Raw genomic sequence first — 24,386 nt, forward strand, 5'->3', positions numbered from 1 at the left:
CACTATGACGATAACTCTGAACAACAGTACACATTCCTCATTGTGAATCTAAATACACAGCATTTGTTTGCTCTGTTTTCAGATTCACTACACTGTGTTAGAATAGTGTATTAAAAATAGTATGACACATTTGCATATTATGAATCTGTATTAAAAGCCTGCATGAAACAGTTATTGCATATACACAGCTGCTACTTTTTGTTAGATTTTTTTAAAGGAATAGTGCCTATTCTCTATTATAAAATAAATGGATGCAACTGTGTCAGTTTCAAATGCATCATTTATGTCAAAGGAGTTCCAAACCTGTAAACTAGAAAACTTGTTTTCAGGAGAGGGGAATGAATTTTGTAAATCTGTGATCATTGTGTCCAAATGATAAATTTTAAGCCTGAAATGATAAACTAGTTCCTCCCCTAAGTCAGACATCATACATTGTAAACAGAAAATGATTCTAGAAACCCCTACAAATTACTGGTATGTTTCTCTAAGCAAAGACTATTTACATACTTCCCTATTGCAGCACACAAATGAATGTGACTACACACTGACCATTTCACGGCAGAGGGCTATCTTTTTTTTGTCAAACTAGTCTGAGAATTTTTATTATAATTTACAGATGTTAATTTATTTTTTTTTAGGTACAGCACATTTCCCCATACTTGTCACAAAATGAGGAACATCCAACAGAGCCTCCATTTTCAATTAAAAAGAAACCCTTTGTTTGCTAACTACTGCTGCTAGAAGCAAGACACAATCTCAGTACATAGTAACCCATCACTACATTTCACTATTTTCATCAGAATTTCAATACGGAATCTATAGCAGTTAAGGAAACGATGTATGTTTCCTCCTGAAGATTATATCATGTTCTGGTTGAGTTTCATTTAACTCAAATATAGAATTAAAAAGCTCTTTCTAGTGTCTATACCTTTTTTAACCTTTATTCAGACTATATAGTCAAGTCAAAGATTTCACATTACAGAATGCAATTTTGCTATCCTTAACTAAATAAGAGGGCCCTCTGAAGAAGGAATTATCACATATTCAATTAAAAGTTTGTCACTATGTAGCTGTAATCTTATTAGAAAAGATGATTTTTGTCTAACTTAATCAGCACGAGGTCTTTATTGCCTTAAGTATTAATTGATTAGGTACTCATTAAGGTCAAAGGTACATATGGCTGACCAGAGGCAGCCAATTAGCACATTGTCCACGGTGCTTACTTACATTGACCACACATAATGGTAGGTTATTTGACTGTCAAGTCAGAAGGTCACTGAATCTTTTATGCACTTTGACCTCCAAAAGGGCAACAGTCATTCAGACACCAGAATGCATTCATAGCTAAGATTTAGTTTATTACTTATTGACTCAAATCACTCAAAGAAACAGGTGTTTTATTCCTCAGGGAAGAGTAGTATATCATTTCTTGGCAAAATACTGGAGGCCAGGTTGAAATTCTGCCTTCAATTGTTTTCTGAGTGGTGCTGTTCAGCAGCTTGCACACAAAACATTAAATAGCTTTTTTTGAGAGAAAATGTTGCACTATTTCCCACTGTAATGCAGGCTCTTCTGCTATTGCTGATTACTACAGCAAGCTGGAACAGGTTGGGGGCACAGGTGCTGAAATGCCTCTGGGGCCGTAGTCTGAAAGTGGAGGCTTTGAAACACATTTGATCCTTCTCTTAATGAGTATAGACATAAGCTTTCTAGATCTCTTCTGGTAAGGAGAGGTTTGCTATAGAACCAAAGGAAGATGACTTAAATCTGAAATCTCGACCTCTCATGCAATAATCATATCACAGAGTTCTACATCTAATTGTATGTGGTGCTAGGATTATGTGCATTTGGCACTGCTTGATTTCAGAGAGACCTTGTGGTGGTTTTTTCATTTATTCCACTTTGCTTGAATTCAGCTTGAGTTCTTTCCTTCTCCAACTCCCATATTCCCTACTTTTTCCAATTTTCCCTGTATCTTCAGAAGGTATTAAGTGAATTGATTCCATTGTTGCTTAGGTTCTAGTTACAGATTATCTAACAGTTAATTTGATACTGGTGAAAGTTTTGTAGGTTTGCATTACACTTAATTGTTTGCCTAGGACATTACCTTTCTCTAATATGTTGTTCAGTTATTTTCATTGGTGTCTGGCTCTTCATGACCCCATTTCTTAGCAAAGATGATGGAGTGGTTTGCCATTTCCTTCTCCAGCTCACTTAATGGATGAGGAAACTGAGGCAAATAAGTTTAAATGATTTGTCCCGGCTCACACAGCTAGTAAGTGTTTGAAGCCAGATGTGAACTAATGAAGATGAGTCTTCCTGACTTTAGGTCTGACACTCTATCCACTATGCCATCTAATTACCCTCTAACTTAAAAATGTATTAAATCAGTCTCCAATCAATCTCTTTTAGGCCCTGTCAGACTTTAATGCAGAGTGATAAGTTGTACCAGGCATTTTTTTTGTTTATAGAACAGCTTTGTTACTAAGATCAGAAACAGTTTATGATAAATAATGATAATAATTATTCATTTATTCAACATATTAAGTAGGTACTACATACAAATTTCTTTTCAATTCATTGAAGGGATACAAAGATAATAAAATGTAGTCCCTAGCCACAAGAAACTTACAGTCCTGCAATAATAAGGGCCATCCTAGTTTTTGCTAAATGTTTACTAAGGTGAATTTTTTTTGGTATAATCAACTACAAGGCTAATATGAGACAGCAAAAATTATCATTTTAATAGGTTGTGTGTGTGTGTGTGTGCATATTTGTTTTGTCTAAACTTAGTCTTAGAGTGCTTCCTAGATTACTTAGAGGTTAAGGAACTTGACCAGGTTCACACAGCCAGAATGTATTAGAAGTAGAATTTGAGCCAAAATTTTTCTGTGTTATAAGGCCTGTTTTCTATACAATTAAAGTAATACTAGTTGGTTGGTATGATTTTGTAGTTATTCAAGTGAACTAAGTATCTTTGGGTTCTAATCATGGCTCCTCTACTTGCTTTTTTTTGAGCTTGTTCAAAAGTTCATTTACCTCTAGAACCCTGACCTTATGGTTCTTCCATCTCCTTTATTCCAGTAGCCTATATCTCCACACAATTTCAGCCACCCACCGGCACAACCATACCTTAGATTTTATCAGCACAGTGAATTGTTTTCTCTCTAATGTTTTAAACTCTGAAATTCCCTTCTCTGGCTCCAGTCTCCTGTCTACACCATTATTCCTGCTGAACCCCCTCTTCATCTTCATTGTGAATGTTAGGCGAGTAATTCTCCCTGTTGTCTCAGATCATTATCCTCGTTCTATTTTTGTTTAATTATCTACCTTGACTGGACTCTTATGGTCAGCCATCTCAACCACACTTGCTATAATGTTGTAGAATCATTCCTCACCCCCTCTCCTTAACCATCCACATTGCTAATCCCCAATTCTGGGCAACCACTACTAGCCACTCTTTCAGTATCTAACCACTGTGACCCCTTGCTCTTAGACAATGAACTGTATTAAGAAGATTGAGGCCTTCTAGCATGAGCTTCTTTATTTTCAGTTTCAGAAAGTGTCTTTTATTCCTGTTTGTAAAGAAAGGCTTTTCTTCTTTACCAGAGATTCTTCTTCCATATATATTCTTAATCTCAGCCCTTTATTCTTCCTACCTTCTTCAGGACTTACTTCCATCAATCATTTTCCCCTGGCTCACTGTCACTATTTCTTCATGAATTTTTCCTTCTTTACTGATTCATTGCCCAGTAGTTACAAATATGTGCTTATACTCTCAAGCTAATATCCTATCCCTCTCTTTCCCTACATTATATTTCTTGAAAGACAAACCTATACCCTGTGCTTAACTTAACCCCTACTTTTTTGTTCCTCAACAATTTGCTTTCTGACTTACACACTCAAACTAATGAAACTGCTTTCTCTGAAGTCATTCCATCAAGTAATCAACAAGCACTTACTAACTTGCCATGAACTGTGCCAAGTGCTAGGAATATAAAGACAAAAATACAGCACTTCCTGTCCTTAAGGAGCTTACTTTCTAGGGGGGAGAGATGAGATTGGGAGGGAAAGCTTATGCACATATAGAAATATATGCATGGCATTTACAGATTTGTTTTAGAAGGAGTGGGCTGGCCCCTGGGAAGATCAGGAAAGTCTTTGTATAAAGTTTGGCACTTGAGCCTAGTCTTGAGGGAAACCAGGAGTACCTAGAGATGGAAATAAGGAGGAAGTACATTCTAGGCATGGAAGGCAGCCAATGCAAAGTAATGGAGACAGGAAGGAGAGTCACATGGGGGGAACAACCAGTAGACCAGTAGGTCTAAACCACAGAAATGTGTGGAGACAAGTACTATGTAAGAAGACTGGAAAGATGGGAAATGACCTGAGTGTGAAACACTTTAAATGACAAACAGGAGTCTATATTCACTCTTGGAGGTGATAAAGAATTACTGGCATTTACGGAGTAGGGGAGATGACACGATCAAACCTTCCTGCGTGAAAGTGACCAGTTATTTTTCTCAGTCCTTTACCTACTCTCCTCAACATCTCTGGACACTGTTGATCTGTCTCATCCTTTGGAACGCTCTTCTTCCTTAGTTTTCATAACACTGAATCACTGACCACTGTAGCTTATTGTTCTTTCTTTTCTTGACTGATTCTTTTTTCTCTTTCCATCACAGTGTAGACATTCTCTACTGTTCTGTACTGTAACTCCCTTTGCCCCTTCATTCTGTTCCATGACTTTTACTATCACCTTTATTCAAATTACTTGTACACTGCTATCTCTATTCCAGATTTCTCTTCCAATCAATTGCAAGTCAGACATTTCCTCCTAGCCATGTCATGAAAAGTAATGGGCATAATGGAGTGCTGTACTTTTTGGTTTATCAAGTAATCTGCTGGTTCCTGATTCATGTATAAGTTTCCTAGGGCTGAGACGTATGGTTTAATTTGTCTTTGTATCTCTCTCCCCCAGCACCTAGCACAGTCTGTGGTGCCCAGAAAGAAGGCGGAGCTAACTTCTACTGTTCTCATTCTTTGATTACTACTAAAAACCCCACAGGGCAGGTAAAATAATGAGAGCAGAGACATTACTTCCTTACCTTTATTTTTTTTTTTTACATATATAGGCATTAGGGGCTACAGTGCAAGAAATGGAAAGGGGGAGGAGTGGGGTCCAATCACCACCTGAGCTGTGGTGAGCTGAGGCAGGTTGGTCATGACTGTAGCATGTGAGTGTTAACCCCCACTCTTCCCAAAAACAAAAATGCTTTTTAACTTGATGGTCAAGTATTTGGGGTTTGAACAAAAAATGTGTTTACTACTCAGTGCATTGACATATGACCTAAAGGGAATACTAAGATTTTATACTTTATTCTCTACATTATGCTGAGAGCCATCCTACAATCAGATTTACTGGGGAGTGGGGGTTACCCCCTGTTACAACTGCCACATCTTCTGTCCCATAAAAATAACTACAGTTTCTTTGGTTGGTTGTTGCCTATTATGCCAGGTTCTGTGCTTTTTTAAAAAAGCAGCAGGAATAAACATGACAGCTGGGATTGCCTTTTCTGTTTGTTTGTTTTAAGCAAAAGAACTATGTAAATTGATTGAGGATAAAGAAATAATCCTTAGTCTTCTCTCCCCCTTTATTTGCTGAAGCTTCCGTTATTTTACCTATTGGCAGAATCCCTCCTGTATCTCCCCATTCATGTTACTTACTGGTTTTGATCGTGGATGAATTGCTTACTATTAACGTCTCAGCACTATCAAAGCTTTTCTGCCTTTTCTTAGAAATCCACTCAAATCTCTTCTACCCTTACATAACAGTAGGAAGTTAAAAACTTAGGCAAACCTTAAAGAATGAATATGTCCAGGGAACATGAATATGTCCAGGGAAAACAGACATCTCAGAACACAAGAAGTAGAATTTAGAAAACAATATATAAGATAACTATAATAATGTCAAGGAGAAAAGCATTAAAATGAATATGAGTACTGTGTGACTATAATTACCAATCTTAGCCCTGGAGAAAAGATGAAGAAATATACTTCTTTCCTTTCCTTAAAGAAGTTGAGAACAATAGGTACAGAATGTGGCTTAGGCCATCAGACATAGTCCACAGCAACTTAATTGTTTTCCTTTGTTATAGGAGAAGACTCTCTGGATAGGTGTGAGTGGGGTGATATTGGCGGGGGGGGGGGAGGAGAAGGGAATGGTTTAGAAATAAAACACATTGATAACATTTTCATTTAAAAGATGAAAATACAAGCATCTTAGCATCCATTAGTTGATAGCCAAGACTTAATACAATACCAGTAACATTTGCTGAATACCTACTGTGTAAAGTGTATTAGTCATTATATTAGTCACTCTGAAGATGAAGTCACAGAGGAAATAATAGACTTGGTCCCTGTCTTCATTAATCTTAAGAGTCAGACAAGGAAAAAAAAGAGAATGCGTAAAGTTCAAATATAAAAAGTACATATATCCATTCAACAATTAATCATTCAGGACTGAATTATCTGCATAATTATTTATACACTAAAAATATTACTTTCAGCTTTTTTTTTTTTACTTTTTCTTCCGTGCTTGCTTTGCTGGCATTTTAAAGACTAGCAACAACCTCTCCTATTATAGCTTTGTGGCCATTTTGACTCCCCATTTACTTCTGGTGTTAAAAAAGAAAAGAGAGAGACCCAAACACTGAATCATTTTTTCCCAATCCAAGGAAGATTTGAGAGAGGGCAGACCTTTCATCATTCTGAGGAGTTATATATTATCAGCATAGTGATGGTTATAGGGATGTGGAACAAAAGAGAAAAGAGGGAAATTAGGCTGCTCCCCAACACCTTCCTGAGTCAAATTTTCATTATACGTGTTCATTTTTCTATTTCAATTGAAAATCTAAAAGATCAGATATGCTCATTTCATATTTAGGTATAAGTTCAAAAAATATATTTTTATTATCTACAATTTCAAATTATCTATAACTCTTCCAATAATTGCAAATAATTAGAAATACTGAAACCCAGTGACTTGTATAAACCATGCTTTCCCATTCCAGATAAACATGGTTCCTGAAAGAAAGAAGAGAAGTAGTGGGTTATTGAAGTAGAATTCCTAAAACCAAAATAAATACTTGGTTTAGAAGAAGGGTTGAGACCTGTTTTGGCAGGGAGTTGAGCTACTACATACTACATATTCAATAATTATTTCAGCCATTCTCGTTAGTGAACTTAATAGGATTGAATACCCAATAAAGAAGGTATTTCTTCAGTGTAGTTAACTCCAGTTGTGGGAACTCCCTTTACCAAAGATCACAGTGACTCAGGAAATAAGTCTTGTGGAATTGTCTGAGGATTGAAGAAATTAACTCTATCCAGGGTTCACACTGCTAAATTATTGTCCGAGGCAGGATTTAAAACCTAGGTCTTTCTGACTCCAAACTAAGCACTCTGTTCACTATGCCCAGCTATCACTAATTTAAAATCTGAATATAATGTTTATAATCCCATCTCCATTTAACAACAATGGGTCCTCTTTCTATAACTCTATGTAAGTTCATGCTTGGTTTCATCAATCAATCAACAAGCATTTTATTAAGTGCTCACTACATGCTAGGCACTGTGGATGTAAATAGAAAAGTGAGACAATCCCTGCCCACAAAGATCCTTCACACCATTTGAGAATTTAGAAGGGAGACAATATGATTAGAGAGAGAGATAGATAGGTATGGTCTCCCAAAAGCCTAAGTGCCCTTTGATGCTTTAATAGCTTAAAATGGTTCTAAGACTTTTGGGATATCTTCTACTTTTGCAACATTGAGCACTTTCTGGATAAGGATAGGTATGGTTAGTGTAGATCAGTGGAGGAAAGTTGTATGTAAAGGAGAATTTGTATAGGAGGAATTTCGTATTTGGAGTGGTTTGTCTTTGTCTTTTGAAAATGGTCCCCCGAGGTGGTGCAGTGGATAGAGTGCAAGGCCTGGAGTCAGGAAAGCTCGTTTTCATGAGATCAAATCCTACCTCAGACACTTACTGGTTGTGTGACCCTGGGTAAGTCACTTAATCCTGTTTGTCCCAGTTTCCTCATCTGTAAAATGAGCTGGAAAAGGAGGTGGCAAACCACTCCAGAATCTTTGCCAAGAAAACCCCCAATGGGGTCACAACGAGTGAGACAGGACTGAAGCAAGTGGACAACAGCAACAACTTTTTGAAAACAGAATCCCTTCATAAAGGACTGAAAAGACTGAACACTTGTGCTCTTAACATGTAATCAGACTACATAAAACCTGCTTGGGATCCATGTAGTATAGATCTATCTATACCCCTTGAGTATGTAAATGTCTGTCTTCCTCTATCCACTATAGGAATCCTGGAAGACTCTCTTTTTTCTTTCTCTCCATTCAGCTACAAGAAAAGATTTTTTTTTAACTTTTCCAATTTAGCAGAGGGAAAAAAAGGTTAAAAGAAAGTTACCCAAAAAAAGCCCTCCACAGTTTCCCACTGAATTGGAGCCAAAAGCTCTGCCAATTTTGTTCACATATCTCATAACTGGAGCCTGACCCTTCATATGACCAATGGGCTTATTGTACAAGAACTATCTGAGAGGTTTTTTAAAAGTGCTATCTTAGTCCATATTTCAAAACACCGACAGATATTTTATCATTAATTAGTATTCATATTATGTCTCAAACAATCTGTTCAAGAATAGGGGAAGTGACTTGGTTGAACAGCTCTTGTTTGCCTCATAATTAACATGGGTGATGCATGTAGAGCCAAAGGCCTTTCAGGGGAGGAGGTAGATAAATGTTGGGGAGATAACTCCTGGAACATTTAGACACTTACCTATTTTGGAGGCTGGGCTTCTCCAGAAGGTTGCACTTGGCATAGGGGGTGGGAAACACAGGCCTCTTTAAAAATAGACCCATTCCTCTTTGATTCGCAGCATCCTGGATTTGCTTCTCATCATGTCAACATGCCACTTGGGAGCTGGCTGGACTCCCTTGTTCAGTGACATATATTTCATAGTAGTTTTAAAAAACCATTTGTTCTTTCAACCACAACATGCTTTACATTTCTCTTTCAAATTTGAGGGTATATATAGATTAATCAAAACAATATTTTTAACATTCCAAATAATTTTAAAAGATAGTGGATGGGTGTCAGTTCATCTATTATGTTCCTCTCCTCTTCCTCCCCCTCTTCAGCTGCTAATCTTAGAACTTGTATGCCAAATTGTGTAAGATATTCTTCCAATAGCTACATGTGTGACTCTTTTGTGAGCTCTACAGACAGTGATGAGGACAGATTTGGAGTTGCATATGGGACTGTCACATGGTTTGATTGCCTTGTCTTCCAGGATGGAGATTTCTTTTCACTGAGCTCTAATTCGGAGAAATCTTTAGTTCAGTTCAAGCAAACATTTGAGTCTTATAAAAGTTCTCCAAATCCTCTATTAAGGATTAAAGAAATGGTATAGTGAACCTATAAGTGAAAAAAGTCTTTACTATTATTTTTTGATATTTCTAATATATTGAATAACTTACATCTTTAGTCTTCTGGTTACATGAACTCTCCAGTTTTCTGCACACAGATTTTTTGAAGTAAAATAGGAAAGAGTTGAATGCATCACTTAATTAAATACCATGTGTTTATTTTTGTTTATTTGGTGGGGAGAGGCAGTTGAGGTTAAATGACTTGCCTAGGTCACACAACTACTAAATGCCTGAGGCTGTATTTGAACTCAGGTCCTCCTGATGCCAGGGCTGGTGCTTTGTCCACTGCACCACCTAGCTACCCCAATATGTTCATTTTAAAAAGCAAGATCTAGAAGATGTTGAAACAACAATAACAAAAAAGTAAATGGCTTGCAAAATTTCTTACTGATGTAATGCACAGGTGAAAAATGTAATCCAGCAAGAATAAAAGCCAAACATTTCTATTTCTTGTATCTCAAGTTGATAAAGAACAAGAGCTCCTATTTAAAATTTAACAAAAATACACTGTAGCCTTCTTTAGGATCTGTGCCCATGAGACCACCTAGCCAAAAAAAAGTTTTGTTTTTTTGTTATTCCCATCACCAAAATCCTTTAGATGAAATTTAAAGTAGTGCCTCTTTATGCCAAATGATTCTCTAGAGTTAAAAAAAATAGCATAGTGAGGTTCCTAGAATCATAGATGTAGAACTGAAAGAGACGTCAGGGGCCATCTAATTCAACTTATTATGCAGATGAGAAATCTGATCCCCCAAGAGGTGAAATTATTTGACCAAAGTCACATGGGTGGCAAACATTGGATGCAGGATTTGAAATCTGGTCCTCTAGCTCCAAAGCCAGTCATTTTTCCACTGTATCATACTTCTTTCATAGGATTTAGAAGTAGACGATACCTTAGAAATCATGTACTCCAACACTCTCATTTTTTATAGAGGTAAAAACAGATGCTTAAAAAGTGACTTGTCCAGGGTCATACTGATGGTGAACAGTAGAACTTGCATTCAGGTCCCCAGAATGCAAGTCCAGCACACTTTCTAGTGTGTCTTATAAAAGTTCTCCAAATCCTCTATTAAAGATTAAAGGATTGGTATAGTGAACCTATAAGTGAAAAAAGTCTTTACTAGTTCTAATATATTGAATAACTTACATCTTTAGTCTTCTGGTTACATGAACTCTCCAGTGCTTTACACGCAGATTTTTTGAAGTAAAATAGAAAAGAGTTGAATGCATCACTTATTTAACTACCATGTGTTTATTTTTGTTTGTTTATTTGGGGGGAAAAGCAGTTGAGGTTAAATGACTTACCTAGGTCACACAAATGAATTATTATCCCTCCTTATCTATACATTTCATCCATTACAGACACCTGTTGTTTCACTGTTATCAAAAAAATATTTATTCACAGGTGCTTTCAGCTTAAATCTTCATATCTCACTAACCTCTGTTAAATGCATCCAGTAAACAAATTGAAGTGGTTGGCTGTTCCATTGAACTGTGATTTTTGCCAAGAACAAGCCAATGTGAACTCATTAATTTTAGGACAAACTCATAATTCAGTGAAGATCATGAAATGACCTGAATAAGGAGAGAAATCTTTTTTTTTTTTGGCTACATATTTTATCCTCCTGTTTTTCTCTTCTAGGTTGGAGACGTCCTATGCGTTGCTGGACAGATTGCCTTGGTACCTTGCACTATGAAGCTTGTGGGTGGTGGAGTTTGGACTGAAGCTTCTGTATCCCTAAGGCACACTCTGAAAATTCTCAAAGCAATGAGCCAGGAAACAACACTCCACCATGTTCTACTGGCACATTGTTATGTAACCAGCAGCAAGTACATTCCAGCTGCTCTTTCCACGTGGCAAAAGAATTTGAAAACACAGAAAAAGGTACCCATAATATTCATTTTCTTTCTAGTTTGCAAAAGAGCAATTTATGAAAAGATTTTCTCCAGGCAATATTGTCTTTCTCAGTGTACTTCAGAAGGGCTTGAACTAAATCTGGCATAATGAGGCTTGATTGAGCTGTTATGTTCTGCCTTGTAAGTGGCTGTGCAAAATTGAGAAAGAAAATTGCTTAATAGAAAGTTATATTCATCACTAACTTTATGTTAATTCCCAAAAGCAATGTTAAGAATTCTTTAAAAGCAGCTAATGCCTCTTGGAATTTCTTTTAAATAATAACTCTGTTTAAAAACACTTCTGCCCATGTGTCACACTGTATGCTTTCCAGGGTACAAAGGGTGAAGGGAGGTTATCTTTTTAATACTTTTTAGAGGAGTGGGTTCACTTTACTTCCTCTCTTTGGGATTTTTCTTAGGAAAAAAAAAGCAACATCTATATATTCTCACATAATCCATTTAAATTCCCTTTATCAGCTTTAAAATCTAGACCTTGATTCCATGTTTTAGCCCCTGAGGTTAACCATAAGCATTAGTGTTATTTTCTCAATTGTACTGAATTCGAGTTATCCCATCACTTATATTACTCAGACAAATTAATGGAGCTTTCACTTATGGAATAAAACTTAGGAATCTGCTCTTTCCTAAAGATGGAATATGGAATTTAGAGTTTATAGGAAATGAAAAAATTTTTTACCACCTGGAATTTCTCGGCCTTCATGTAAATTCTACTCTGACGAGATGTCTTGTAATGGTAGTCCCACCATTACAAGCGTGCCCCTGGAGTGCAAACTCCATAAAGTCCTACCAACAGTTCAATTAAATCTAATAAACATTTGTTAAATATCTGTTATTTGGAATCTACTATTTTAGGTGAAGGGATTACAAAGAATAAAAATATCATAATCCCTACCCTCAAGTAGCTATGATACAAGGTAGAATGTAATGAGGACAAAGTATAGATAAAGGTACAATCTTACAGGAAAATAAGGGGAAGGAGAGATCCATCCAGCTAGCAGAATTGCTTTTTGGACTGGGTTTCACTTGAACTGAGTCTTGGTATTGAAGGAAGAGAGAGATATACTATAAATAAAACTTACCCAAATTTAAAAAAAATTTAAAGATCTAAAGAATTGCTAAAATTCTTAAGTTAAATTTAAGTGGATTATTAAAACATTTGAAAACTTAATTAAATCTGTTTTATTAATGCTTTTTGCCTTCATATCACAGTTATTTCAGGCATCATTTCAGATCCAGATTGAACCTCCTTTGTGACCAAGAAAATTTAAATTTAAACTTAAAATTTAATTTTTAATTATTTAAATTTAAAAATTTTTTATTTAAATTTTAAAAAGATTAAATTTTTAATTTAAAATTAAAAATTTTAATAATAATAGATTTTAAATAAACAAATAAAATAAATTTTAAATTACTAAAAAAAAACAGTTATCATACCTAAAAGTGTATACTATATTCAGTCCTAATGATCCCTAGTGCCATTATAGGGAAGGTTTAATTCATTGCCTGTTCCCTGAGATCTTCACTGGTTTTAAACTTATTCATAATTTGTTTTCTTTTTTGTGATCTTTTAATTTACACAGTTGTAGTTGTGGCCACTAAGACAGTGGCCAATAAGAGTTGCAGTGGATACAGTGTGGGGTCTGATGTTAGGAAGACCTGTATTCAAATTGGCCCTCTGACACTTACTAGCTGTGTGACCCTGGGTATGTCACTTAACCTTGTTTGCCTCCCTTTCCCCATCTGTCAAATGAGCTGGAAAAGAAAATGGCAAACCATTCCAAGTATCTTTGCCAAGAAAATCTGAAATGGTCATGAAGAGTCAGACACAGGTGAAACAATTGAACAACGATAAGTTGTGTATGTTTTTCTCATGTTTCTGATTATTTTGCTCTGCATCAGTGTAGATTGAGTTACAGTTTGGAATACCTGGGTTCAAATCCTGCCACAGATATCTATAGCTGTGTAATCCTAGGCAAATCATTTAATCTCTCTGAGCCTCTGTCTCCTTATCTGTGAAGTGAGGGATTTGGCCTCCAAGATCGCTTCCAGGTTCTAAATCTATGATCCTGTGATCCTGTGAATAAGTCCTCTACTTGCATCCTACAGCATAGAGAATTGTGTATGAGGAGCAGTAGACCAAAGTGTAGCAAAGTATTCATCAGAAAACTTGTAGTAGAGCAAGATAATGAAAGTTTTATAAATATATATATGTATATATATATATATATATATATATATTTTTTTTTTTTTTAAGAAGAGTTTAGGGGCAGCTCGGTGGCACAGTGAATAGAACACCAGCCCTGGAGTTAGGAGGACCTGAGTTCAAATGTGACCTCAGACACTTAACACTTACTAGCTGTGACCTTGCTCAAGTCACTTAGCCCCAATTGCCCTGCCTTCTGCCCTCCAAAAAGACAAAAAAAAAGTTTATATTTTATGCTAGAGTTAAAAGGTACCCGCTGAATCTTCTTGAGTAGAGACTGACATAGTCAACTTTGTCTTCTACGAGTACCCAACTCTTCTCAAAAGTCATTCTTTCCTTCTAGAAAATTTTGTTTAGACTAAACATTCCCAAGAAGGCAGAGATTAGGTCACATACATAAACCGCTTATAAATAGGTTGTCCTCCAAAAGTTTATCTGTACATACTTTAAACTACATTATTTAAAACAATTCCATTTCCAAGACGATAAATTTTGAAATTTTCGTTTCTGACCATAACCCCTACTTACCTCTACACTCAATTCCCACTTTTCCTGAACCTGTTCAGAGCGCTTCATGCTTTCCATAAATGCCCAGTAAATCAATCTCTTTCTGCCTGGATACCTATTCAACCCTCATCCATTTCAACAATATTCTCTCCAATTTCCTAACTGCCCCTAAATTTTCTCATTCCTTTGTTCTTCTGCCTTGTCGATTCTCTCTATTAAGTGAACTCTATGCTTTTCCCAGTTCCCCTCTCCAGTGTTAACTCTTAATCATCTCAATCACTTTCTTTGCTGATCTTCTGGAGCTTTTTCAAATGTGAGCATGTTGTTGTTGATTCATTTAGTCACGTTCAATTCTTTATGGCTCTGTTGACCATAGCATGCCAGGCCTTTCTATCCTTCACTATCTCCCAAGGTGTCTCCAAGTGTTAACATGTTATCTTTAAGTAAAGATAAATTTGTCTTCATTTTGCCAGTATTTATATCTATTATATTTGTTTTATTGCTATAGCTATCATTTTTATAATTAGGAGAGGAATCATCCTTGCTTTACTTGATTTGTATTAGGAACATATTTAGTGTTTTTCCACTGCAAGAAATGCTAACTCATGGTTTTAACTATTTGCCTTTGATCATATTAAAGAACTTCCCTCCAGTGCTTCAGCTTTTTAAAGTTTTGACACAAATGAGTGCTATATTTTGCAAAAATTAAAATAATTGAAATATTGATATTGAAATATTAAAATAAATTTGGTTTTTTATTATTTTCCTAATACTGAACAATATTTGGATACCTGAAATGATTCCAACTTACTGAATTGTAAATTATTTTCTAGATATGTTGCTATGATGACTTTGAAATTTTGTTTAAAGTATTTCCATAAATAATCATTACTGAGATTGGTATTCTCTCTTTTGTCTCTGGTTTGGATACCAGCAACATAAAAGAAATATTGTAGAATTCTTTCTTTTTATTTTTAGGAATATTTTATAGCATAAGAATTGTTTTTTTAATGTTTGATATAATTCAGTTGTAAATACATTTGACTTGGTTTTATTTTATATTTTTTGGCAGTTCATTTCTGGTTTACTCAATTTCTTTGAGAACAAATTATTCTTATTTTATTAATTTAAGTGTTTCATTTATTGTAGCTACTCTTCTGTTTTCCTTTGAATTCTTATGTTTACTGATGTCTAAAACTTTCTGATGATTATTTTATTAATTATTTTTATTTCCTCTCTATTTTGATATCATCTTGTTATATCCTGGTAATTTGATTTTCCTCTTTATTTTTTTTTATCATATTAGCCTAACAGTTTATCCATTTTTTTAGTCTTTAGAAAAAAACTATCAGTTTGGTTTATCAGTTTTGATTCTCAGTTTCCTATGTTTTTATCTCTAATTTTCATTCCCCAAGAGATGAGTGGTAAAATAAATGGTTAAAGGTTATGAATGAACAGACAGTTTTCAAAATAGTAATTGAAAACTACAGACAACCATAAAAAAGAGTGCTCTAAATCACTAATAATAACTGAAATGAAATTCAAGTCAAAACAACCCTGAGGTTTCACCTCACTCTTAGCAAATTGGCAAGGTTGACAAAGGAAGAGAATAGTCAGTGTTGGAGGGTTGTGATAAGAAAGGTCAGTAGTATATCATTGCTAGATCTATACATTAATGCAATAATTCTGGTAAGCAATCTGGAATTATTAAAGTGGCTAAAATGTTCATACCCATGTCCCAGAGATTGCACTGCTGGGTATATACCCCAAACTGGTCATTGACCAAAATGAAGGCTCCAAATGCACCAAAATATTTATAGCAGCACTTTTTGTGGTAGCCAAGGACTGAGAACAGTATAGAGACCCATTGATAGAAGAATGGCCCAACAAATTGTGGCATTCAGAATAGAATATTACTATGGTATAAGAAATAACAAGTAGGATAAATACAGAGAAGCATGGAAAGCATATGTAAGTAAGTAGATTAATTAATCTGAATGGAAAGAATAACCACAATATAATCAAAATTGATTGTTGCAAATTTATAAAGAACAAATTTGGTCCTAAAGAAGGTATATGAGAATATACCTCCCACCACTCCTTTGCAATGGTTAGAGGGAGGAGAGGGAAAGACTTGGTGGGGATGAGGGTAGGGGAAGGGAGGTAGAAGTCCACAGGCATGGAATTTTGCATAAAACAGATTTTTTTCAATGTTTGAGCAGTTTTGCTGATCTTTTTCTCTTCCTTTCTTTTCTCTTGTTTTAAAAAATTATTTGTTGCAGTGAGTAAGAGCACCAGCCCCAGAGTCGGGAGACCTGGGATCAAATCCAGGCTCAGATACTTAGCACCACACCCAGAAATAACTGGCCATATAACCTTGAGCAAGTTACTTAACCCCAATTGCTTTAAAATATATATATTTGTTAAAGGGGATGGAGCTCTGGGAGTTAAAAAGGTATATGAGGGAAATGTAGAAAATGTAAAAAGACATCAATAAAAGTATATTTAAAAAATAAATCTGGAAAAAAAAACTACAATGTGTTCTCATCTAATTCACAACTGTCCAGAAAGTCAATCAAAAACCCATATGCAATAAGAAAGAGACCAAGCCAGAAAAGCCAGCCTGGTTAAAAGTAAAATAAGATGTAATCTTCTTAAAATGGGCCAGAATTACTACAGGAATGCATGAAGTCTACAGCTTTTTGTACCAGGAGGCAACAAGATAAAAGAGCCTATACAAGGAAGATCTCGTGTAGCAGGGATCACACTTTACTAAGTGATGACCACAGACTTGAGCTGGGAGCCAGACACACCCAGACTAGGACAGCTACAGCCAGACAAGGGCTCCTGTAGTCCAGTCCATAGCACTCAGACCCGAAGATGCAGCACTTTAACCCCTTGTGATCTAAGGAGTCCTGAAGCCTACCAGCATTCTGCAGGCAGATACACCAGAAGTAGAAGCCATCCGTAGAAGTCCAGGTAGTCAACAACAGTATCAAATAAGGTCCAACCACTTCTCCCAAAAGATCAGGTAGAAGAAAATCCTGACTTTGAAACAAAACTTCGACTCAGTCTCGAAGGCTAGAGATAGAAGTAAAACAGAAGTTGTGGACTATAATAAAGAAATATTATAAATCCAGAATCACCCAAGGGCCCAAACCAGAAGAAGAAAATAATTCCACTGCAATCAGTTTTTTCTGTATACCAACCAAACCCAGTGAGAAGATATCAAGAAATCCTAATCTACATAACTATAGAATGTATGGGCAGCTAGGTGGCACAGTGGATAGAGTGCTGGGCCTAGAATCAGGAACATTCATTTTCTTGAGTTCAAATCTGACCTCAGACATTTACTAGCTGTGTGACCCTGGCAAGTCACTTTGCCTTGTTTGCCTCAGTTTCCTTATCTGTCAGATGAGTGGAAGAAGGAAATGATAAATTGCTCCAATATCTTTTCCAAGAAAACCCCAAATGTTGTCACAAAGAAATCTAAATATTGACACAACTGAAAAAATGATTTAAATAGAGTGTATAAAATATTTGGTAGTTTAAATACCAAGATGTACACAAGAACCAGATGAATACAACCACAAAACCTTCCTTATAGAAATAAAATACTGGCCTAAATAACTGGAAAGATATCAATTCTTCATGGTTAGTCTATATAAAATGACAATATTACCTAATTAATTTATTTATTCAGTGCTATGTGCATCATAAATACAAAAGGATCACTTTATAGACCTAGAGGGGAAAAAATAGTATCATTCATCTGTTGGAAGGAAAGGTCAGGAATCTCTAGGAAAATAATAGGGAAAAATGAGAGGGGAAGTTTAGGGATACCAGAACCTGAACTATAACTTATAGCAATAATTATCAATACTATTTTATACTGCTTAAAAAGATAGAAAAGTTGATCCATGTAACAGATTAGGCACACAACCTCCAGAGTGAAACAAATATAGTCGCCTTGTGTTCAGTAGACCCAACAACTTCAATTACTGGGGTAAAGATTAATTATTTGACAAAAACTGCTGGCAAAACTTACTTTAGACCAATATCTCACACAATATACCACAATAAGCTCTAAATGCAAACACAGTGAAGATATAAAAGGTTACATCATAAACAATTCATAACAAAGAAGGAAATGCCTTTTACAACAATGGATAGGGGAGATAAGAGTTCATGACCAAATAAGAGAAAATGAGGATCACAGAAAATAAAATGGACAATAAGTAAAATGGACAATTTCTATAACATTGACAAGTTTCTATACAAAGAAAATCAATGCAGTTAAAATTAGAGCAACTTAGAAAACATTGATGAGCTGAAGTGTTCAGAGAAGGGCAACTGGAATGGTCAAAGACTAGAATGACATGACTTATGAGAATTAGTTGAATATTCTGATGTTGTTCACCATGGAAAAGAGAAAAAATGATTAGGGGCATGATGGTAATCTTCAAGAATTTGAAAGGACCCTTGGGATGATAATTAGATTCATTTTGCTTGGCCCCAGAAGTAGAAATGGGGGAAAATTTAATAGAAGTTGAAGAAGAGAAAATGTAGTATGACTTAGGGCAAAACTTTCCAGACCTTTAGAACTATTCCTAATGGAATGGGCTGGACTTCTCCCTCATTTGGAGTCACTCAGATTTTGCTGAATGATGACTTGTCACGAATGGTATAAGTAGATCATGGATAGAGAACTGAAAAAGATCTCAAACACCATTTAGTTCAACCCCTTATTTTTCTGATGATGAAACTGAGGACTGAGTAGGTAAAGTGATTTCCCCAAGACTACACAGGTTGTAACCGTCAAAGGAAGAAGAATGTGAACCCAGATAGTCTTATTCCAGAAAGAATGTTCTTTCTTCTCTGCCTCCTGGGAATTTGTTGTTAAAGTTTTAGGTTGAACTTTGGCCTCCATATTCCTTTTCTTTGTTTTCTTCTACTTGTCTTTCCATTTTTCCCTAGTTTCCTTTGTTGGATCATTTATGACCTGCCCTTTAACTATGAGTAAACCACCACAAAGTTCTACCCTTTCTCTTCTCTCTCCATTCTCTTTTTTTGGTGAACTCTTTCATTCCCATGGGTTCACTTATCCTTTCTATGCAAATGACTCCTAGATCCAACCCTATACCCATTCTTAGTTCCATTCCCATATTACCATTTATCTATTGGACATTGCCAACCGGATGTGCCAAAGGCATCTCAAATTTAACAGTCACAAAAGTAATTCATTATCTTTCCTCTCAAACCTACTCCTTTTCCTAATTCTTTTTTAAATTTCTGTTAAGGATATCACCATTCTTCCAGGGGGTGGAATTGTACTACGCAAGAATTTAGAACTAGCCCAGTTTTTCTAGGACTTAAAGGATCCAAAGGGGAGCACTGTGAAATATGGCTGGAAAAGCCATTTGGAGTCATATAAGGCCACCAATGTAAACTAATTTCATTTATTCAGGAGATGAGAGTCACTGAAGGTTTTTGAGCAGGAAAATAATGTCATGGCTGTGCTTTAGAAAGATTATCTTCACAGTTATATAAATAATGGATTAAAGAGGGGAGAGATTATAGGCAGTTTACAGGATACTACAGGAGACCAAATAAGAAGTAATAAGAATCTGTACTAGGTATGATAGTGTGAATGAGGAGAAGAAACAGTGTCAAGGTAAAAATCAACAAAATATGTCAATTAATTAAAAATCAGGGGTACAGGTGGAAACAAGGGAAAGATCTAAGATAATTTTCTGACTCAGTTGGCCAAGGATGGTGGTGTTATCAACTGAAATGGGAAGTTATAATGAAGATAAATTTAATGAAAAAGATTATGAGTTCAGTTTTGGACATACTGAATTCGTCTTGACCCATAACCTGGATATAGATGTCCAACAGGTAGTTGAAGATGGGGGACTTGCAGAAAGGTTGGGCCTAGATTTATAGATTTGGGAGTCAACTACATCAGGTAATAGTTGAAGTCCTGGGAGTAGGTAAGATCACCAAAGGAGAGCATATAAAGAGGTACAAAGAGAGAATTGATAACAAGGCCTTGAGGGAATCCAGACTTTAGTAGGTCAGAAGAGAACAATTAATCAACAAAACTGGATAAGAAGGAGCCTTCAAGACAGGTAGAAGGAAAACCAGAGCAGTAGCTAATGAAGTAGAGTGTCAAAATGGAGGCACCTCGGTTTCCTCAAATCTGAAATGAAGAGGTTGGATTCAGTTGCCTCTGAGATCCTTCCAGCATTAGATCTGTGATCCTATGAACTACTTTTGGAGAGGGTAATCACTGGAAGATGGGCCATCAGGTAACAGTTGCTTGTTAAGCCATATAAGAAGACATGGTTAGGTTGTTATGAGCATCAGTTCTCTCATCATTGAAATCAATAATTCTTTCAAATATTGAAGTATTCCATAGGCTTTAGTGAGAGCCTCCCAGGTTTTCATTTTGCCCATTCATTTCCATTTCTTAACCTGTTTTTTTCCTCTTACTCTTCTTAGAGTGGAAGCTGTGCATACAGTCTCGCTGACAGGCATTCATTTGTTGATAGGACCAACTAGACTAAAACATAAGATCCTCCCACCCAGCCAAGATCGAACATATTGCATTTACAGCGCTCCTCTTCCCTGGCAGTCTTAGAGAGAAGACTATAGCTGAACTTTAGTGCTTGGATTCATCACATGACAGCATGTTGTGCAAAAGGAAATAGCACCAAGAACAAGAATCATGGTAGTAAGAAAAAAAGCAAAGCATATCAGCAATAATTGTTAGTTCAAAAAGCAGAAATATGCCCCAATAACATATGTTTCTATAATTTTCATTGAGTGCTTTCTTTGATTGAGCCAAAGCACCAGGGACATGCTTCCAGACACCAGGTTTGGAAGAATCTTATTTTATATACATCCAGCTTAGCATAAACAGATCTTTCTATCTCTTGACTTACTGGCAGCAAGGAACTTGCAAAGCCCTCCCTCTAGCAGTCTTAGCCTTTCCATTTGCTTCTTTTCTTAAGCCCATTCAACTGAGAATGTCTCTCAAATTAGAAAATGACATTAGATCTAAATTGCATCCCTGAAAGATAGCCTTTCCCCCACAACTTCCAACATTGGTAACTTTGCTGCAGAACCACTCAGCTTCCATTTATAAGAAAAAGAAATTTTGAGTTTAAGCTTCATTGAACCATGTATGACTATGATGTTTACAGAAAATCTGATCCTAATGACCTGATGTTGAAGATGAATAATTTTTTGCCTCTGGGGTGATATATATGTATAACTTCTTGATATTCCATTTTCTCTATAATAGTAGCTCACATGTTTATGATGCCTTAAAGAGCTTTTCTTGCAACAGTCCTATGAGGTAAGTTGTACAAGTAGAAGTGTTCCAAGTTTTCAGATAAGTCAGTCTACAAGCATTTATTAAACCCTTATTAAGTGCCAGGAAGTGTGCTAAATGCTAGGGTGTATACAAAGAAAGGCAAAAATATGAACCCAGCCTTCAAGGAGTTTACATTCTAAAGTTCACATTCATAATCTCCCAGAGGTTACCCAATTTGTTCATGATCACACAATTAGAGAAGTTGGGCGCAAACCCAAATCTTCTGATGCCAAGCCTAGCCCTGCCCAGAAACCACCAAGAGGACCTAATTCTTTCACCCCCACTCCCATACGCCCACTCAGGGACTCCATTGTCCTGATTGGTACTTGTCTCAATTGCCCACAACGTCTAAACCTGGATCTATACATCCTTCACTCCTTGACCATGTCCTCTCCATCTGCCATACTATCCTCGAATCTGTTCTAGAATTATGATCAGATTAGCCCTGTACTTGTTCCTTGAAAAGGTACATCAGTCTAAACAACATCTCCTTATTTTTCCTAATCAAAATATTCCTCCCCAGATACCACTAAGCAGCTGAGAGATGCAATGGATAGAACACTGGGCCGGGAATTAGGACAAAATGAATTCAAAGCCAACCTCAGGCACTTTGGAGCTGTATGAGCCTGCACAAGTCATTTAACTCCTCTCTGCCTCAGCTTCCTCAAATGTAAAATAATAGCACCTACCTCTCAGGGTTATTGTGAGGCTCAAATGGGATAATATTTGCAAAGAGCTTAGCACAATGCCTGGCACATAGGAGGTGTTTCATAATAAATGCTTGTTTCTTTCCTTCCTTTATAGATATTTATTTAATCCTCACAACAACCCGGGGAGGTCGGTGCTATTTTTACTCATTTTATAGATAAGGAAACAGACATTTTACAGATAAGGAAACTGAACCCCAAAAAGGTTAAGTGATTTGCCCAGGGTCATAGAGCCAGGGAGTGTCTGAGAAAGGATTTGAACTCGGTTCTTCCTAAGTAAAAATATTCACCCACAGGAAGTTTCAAAAGTGGCATCTTAATATTTCAAAGTAAGCCAGATTCCTTTCATGTAGTTACATGATAAAAGACATATAATGCCTGTTACATAGTCTCTTCACTTTTCTACAGTTATATACTCTGCAGGACAAAGCCCCAGTAGAAAAAATATTTCTCAGAGAAGCAGATCATATTGTACCATTCAGAAATTCAGTTGGGCAGAATGAGTCCTAATCAGCATTACAGACCTTAAAACATAAAAGTAATTTCCAGATCTATGAACAAAAGATCCTAATGCCCACCTAACAACTTGAACTAATACAGAAATAAACCAAATCAAATTAGAAGCACTGAGCCTTCCAGTTAATAGTATTTCTTTTCCTGTAAATAATCAATTATTTTTCATGGTCATTATAGTTGTTTCATACTTCATAATGTATATTTATACAATATACATTAATCCAATGAGAATTAAATTCCTACTAAATGTAAGACCCTATTCTAGATGCTAGGAGAACTACAAAATTAAGCTCAAGTCCCTAAAACTTAAAAAGCTTATAAGCACACATAGATAATAGGACAAATTATAATACCAAACCACTGCTACTGTTGACTTAGTTATTATGAATAATATTTGAGTGTGGAATCTTCCTACAGCTTTCCTTTGCCATTATTTGAGACTATAACTGTAAAAGATAAAAAGAAAATTATTTTAAAATCTTCCCTCTCCCTTCTGTTCGCTTTTCTTTTGTGTGTTTTCCTCCATTATATTATAAGTTCCTTGAGGGCAGGAACCATCTTTTATTCAATCTGTATTTTTGTCCCTAGCACATTAGTTCAGTGCCTGTGTGGCCCATATTACATGCTGAATAAATACTTGTTGATTGTGGGTTGAATTGAAAACTATCTGATTTTTATTCTAAGCAAAGAGAAACCAAGCAAACAATTTCTTTAAATATGCCAGAACCTGCTTATAATAACTCACATTTTAATAGCACTTTAAAGTTTTTAAAACACTCCTTTCTTATCTCCATGGAGTAGCTAGTACAAATATAATTCCTCCCGTTGAAAAGCAGCCTTCTGAAGGGTTAAATGATTTGCCAGTGGTCATGCAGCTAATTTCTGAAGCAAGATTCAGACCCAGCTAGATCTCCTCACAATGTTTTATCCACTATGGTACACTACCTCTCTCTATTTTTATTTGGAACAGCCTTTGTGGAACTTAATATAAAGCTAAGTGAAGGACCTGTGATTTTGTCTGTGTGGAAGGAAGGATGGATAGGGATGAGTGATTTCATCAGTATGGAAATTGCCTCCAAGGCCTATCACAATCTGTCTATAATTTAGTACATATATTTTGAGAGTGGCCTGAGGCTCAGAGGGGTTAAGTGACTTGCCTTGCCCATGGTTACTTGGCTAATAAGGGTCAGAGGTGGGATTTGCATCCAAGTTTTCCTGATTCCAAGTCTCTATCTAAAACCCTGTTATTCTGCAAAGCTAAATGGCATTTCAAACTAATAATATGTTTCTAAAATAAACATTTGGATAAAGGCATTTGTTGAACTAATTAGTATATAAGACAAGTAGAGGTCCCAATCTGTGATTTCATCAATGTTAGAAATTTCTGGTATGGAAACTCCTTCCACTGAAGCAGATCAGCAATTCTTGTGTAATTTATCATCGTAGAGAGGCCTAGACCTGGAGCACAAAGGTTAAGTGACTTGCTTATGGTCACACAACTAGTATATGTATCAAATATAAACCCTAACTCAATTCTTCCAGACTCCCAAGGCCAGCCTTCAAGCTGCTGTGCTATGATTGATGTCTCTCTCTTAAGCTAAATGAAATTTATAAACTAATTATGTATATTTAAAAGAAAAGAAATATTT

At 36.0% G+C, this 24,386-nt stretch overlaps 1 protein-coding gene across 2 annotated transcripts in view; it reads left to right on the forward strand.

The window, feature by feature from the left end:
- DPH6 (diphthamine biosynthesis 6) overlaps window positions 1-24,386 on the forward strand; it is a 499,664-nt gene that overhangs the window by 375,821 nt on the left and 99,457 nt on the right. For both annotated transcript variants that reach the window (XM_069097640.1, XM_069097641.1), the window contains exon 13: window positions 11,149-11,391. In XM_069097640.1, the coding sequence (XP_068953741.1) occupies window positions 11,149-11,391 (243 nt within the window). The remainder of the gene's footprint in view (window positions 1-11,148; window positions 11,392-24,386) is intronic.

This window comes from Petaurus breviceps, unplaced genomic scaffold (genome assembly GCF_028583685.1).
Source record: "Petaurus breviceps papuanus isolate PSGF00001 unplaced genomic scaffold, PetGlider_PUasm1.0 37, whole genome shotgun sequence".
Lineage (NCBI taxonomy): Eukaryota > Metazoa > Chordata > Mammalia > Diprotodontia > Petauridae > Petaurus > Petaurus breviceps.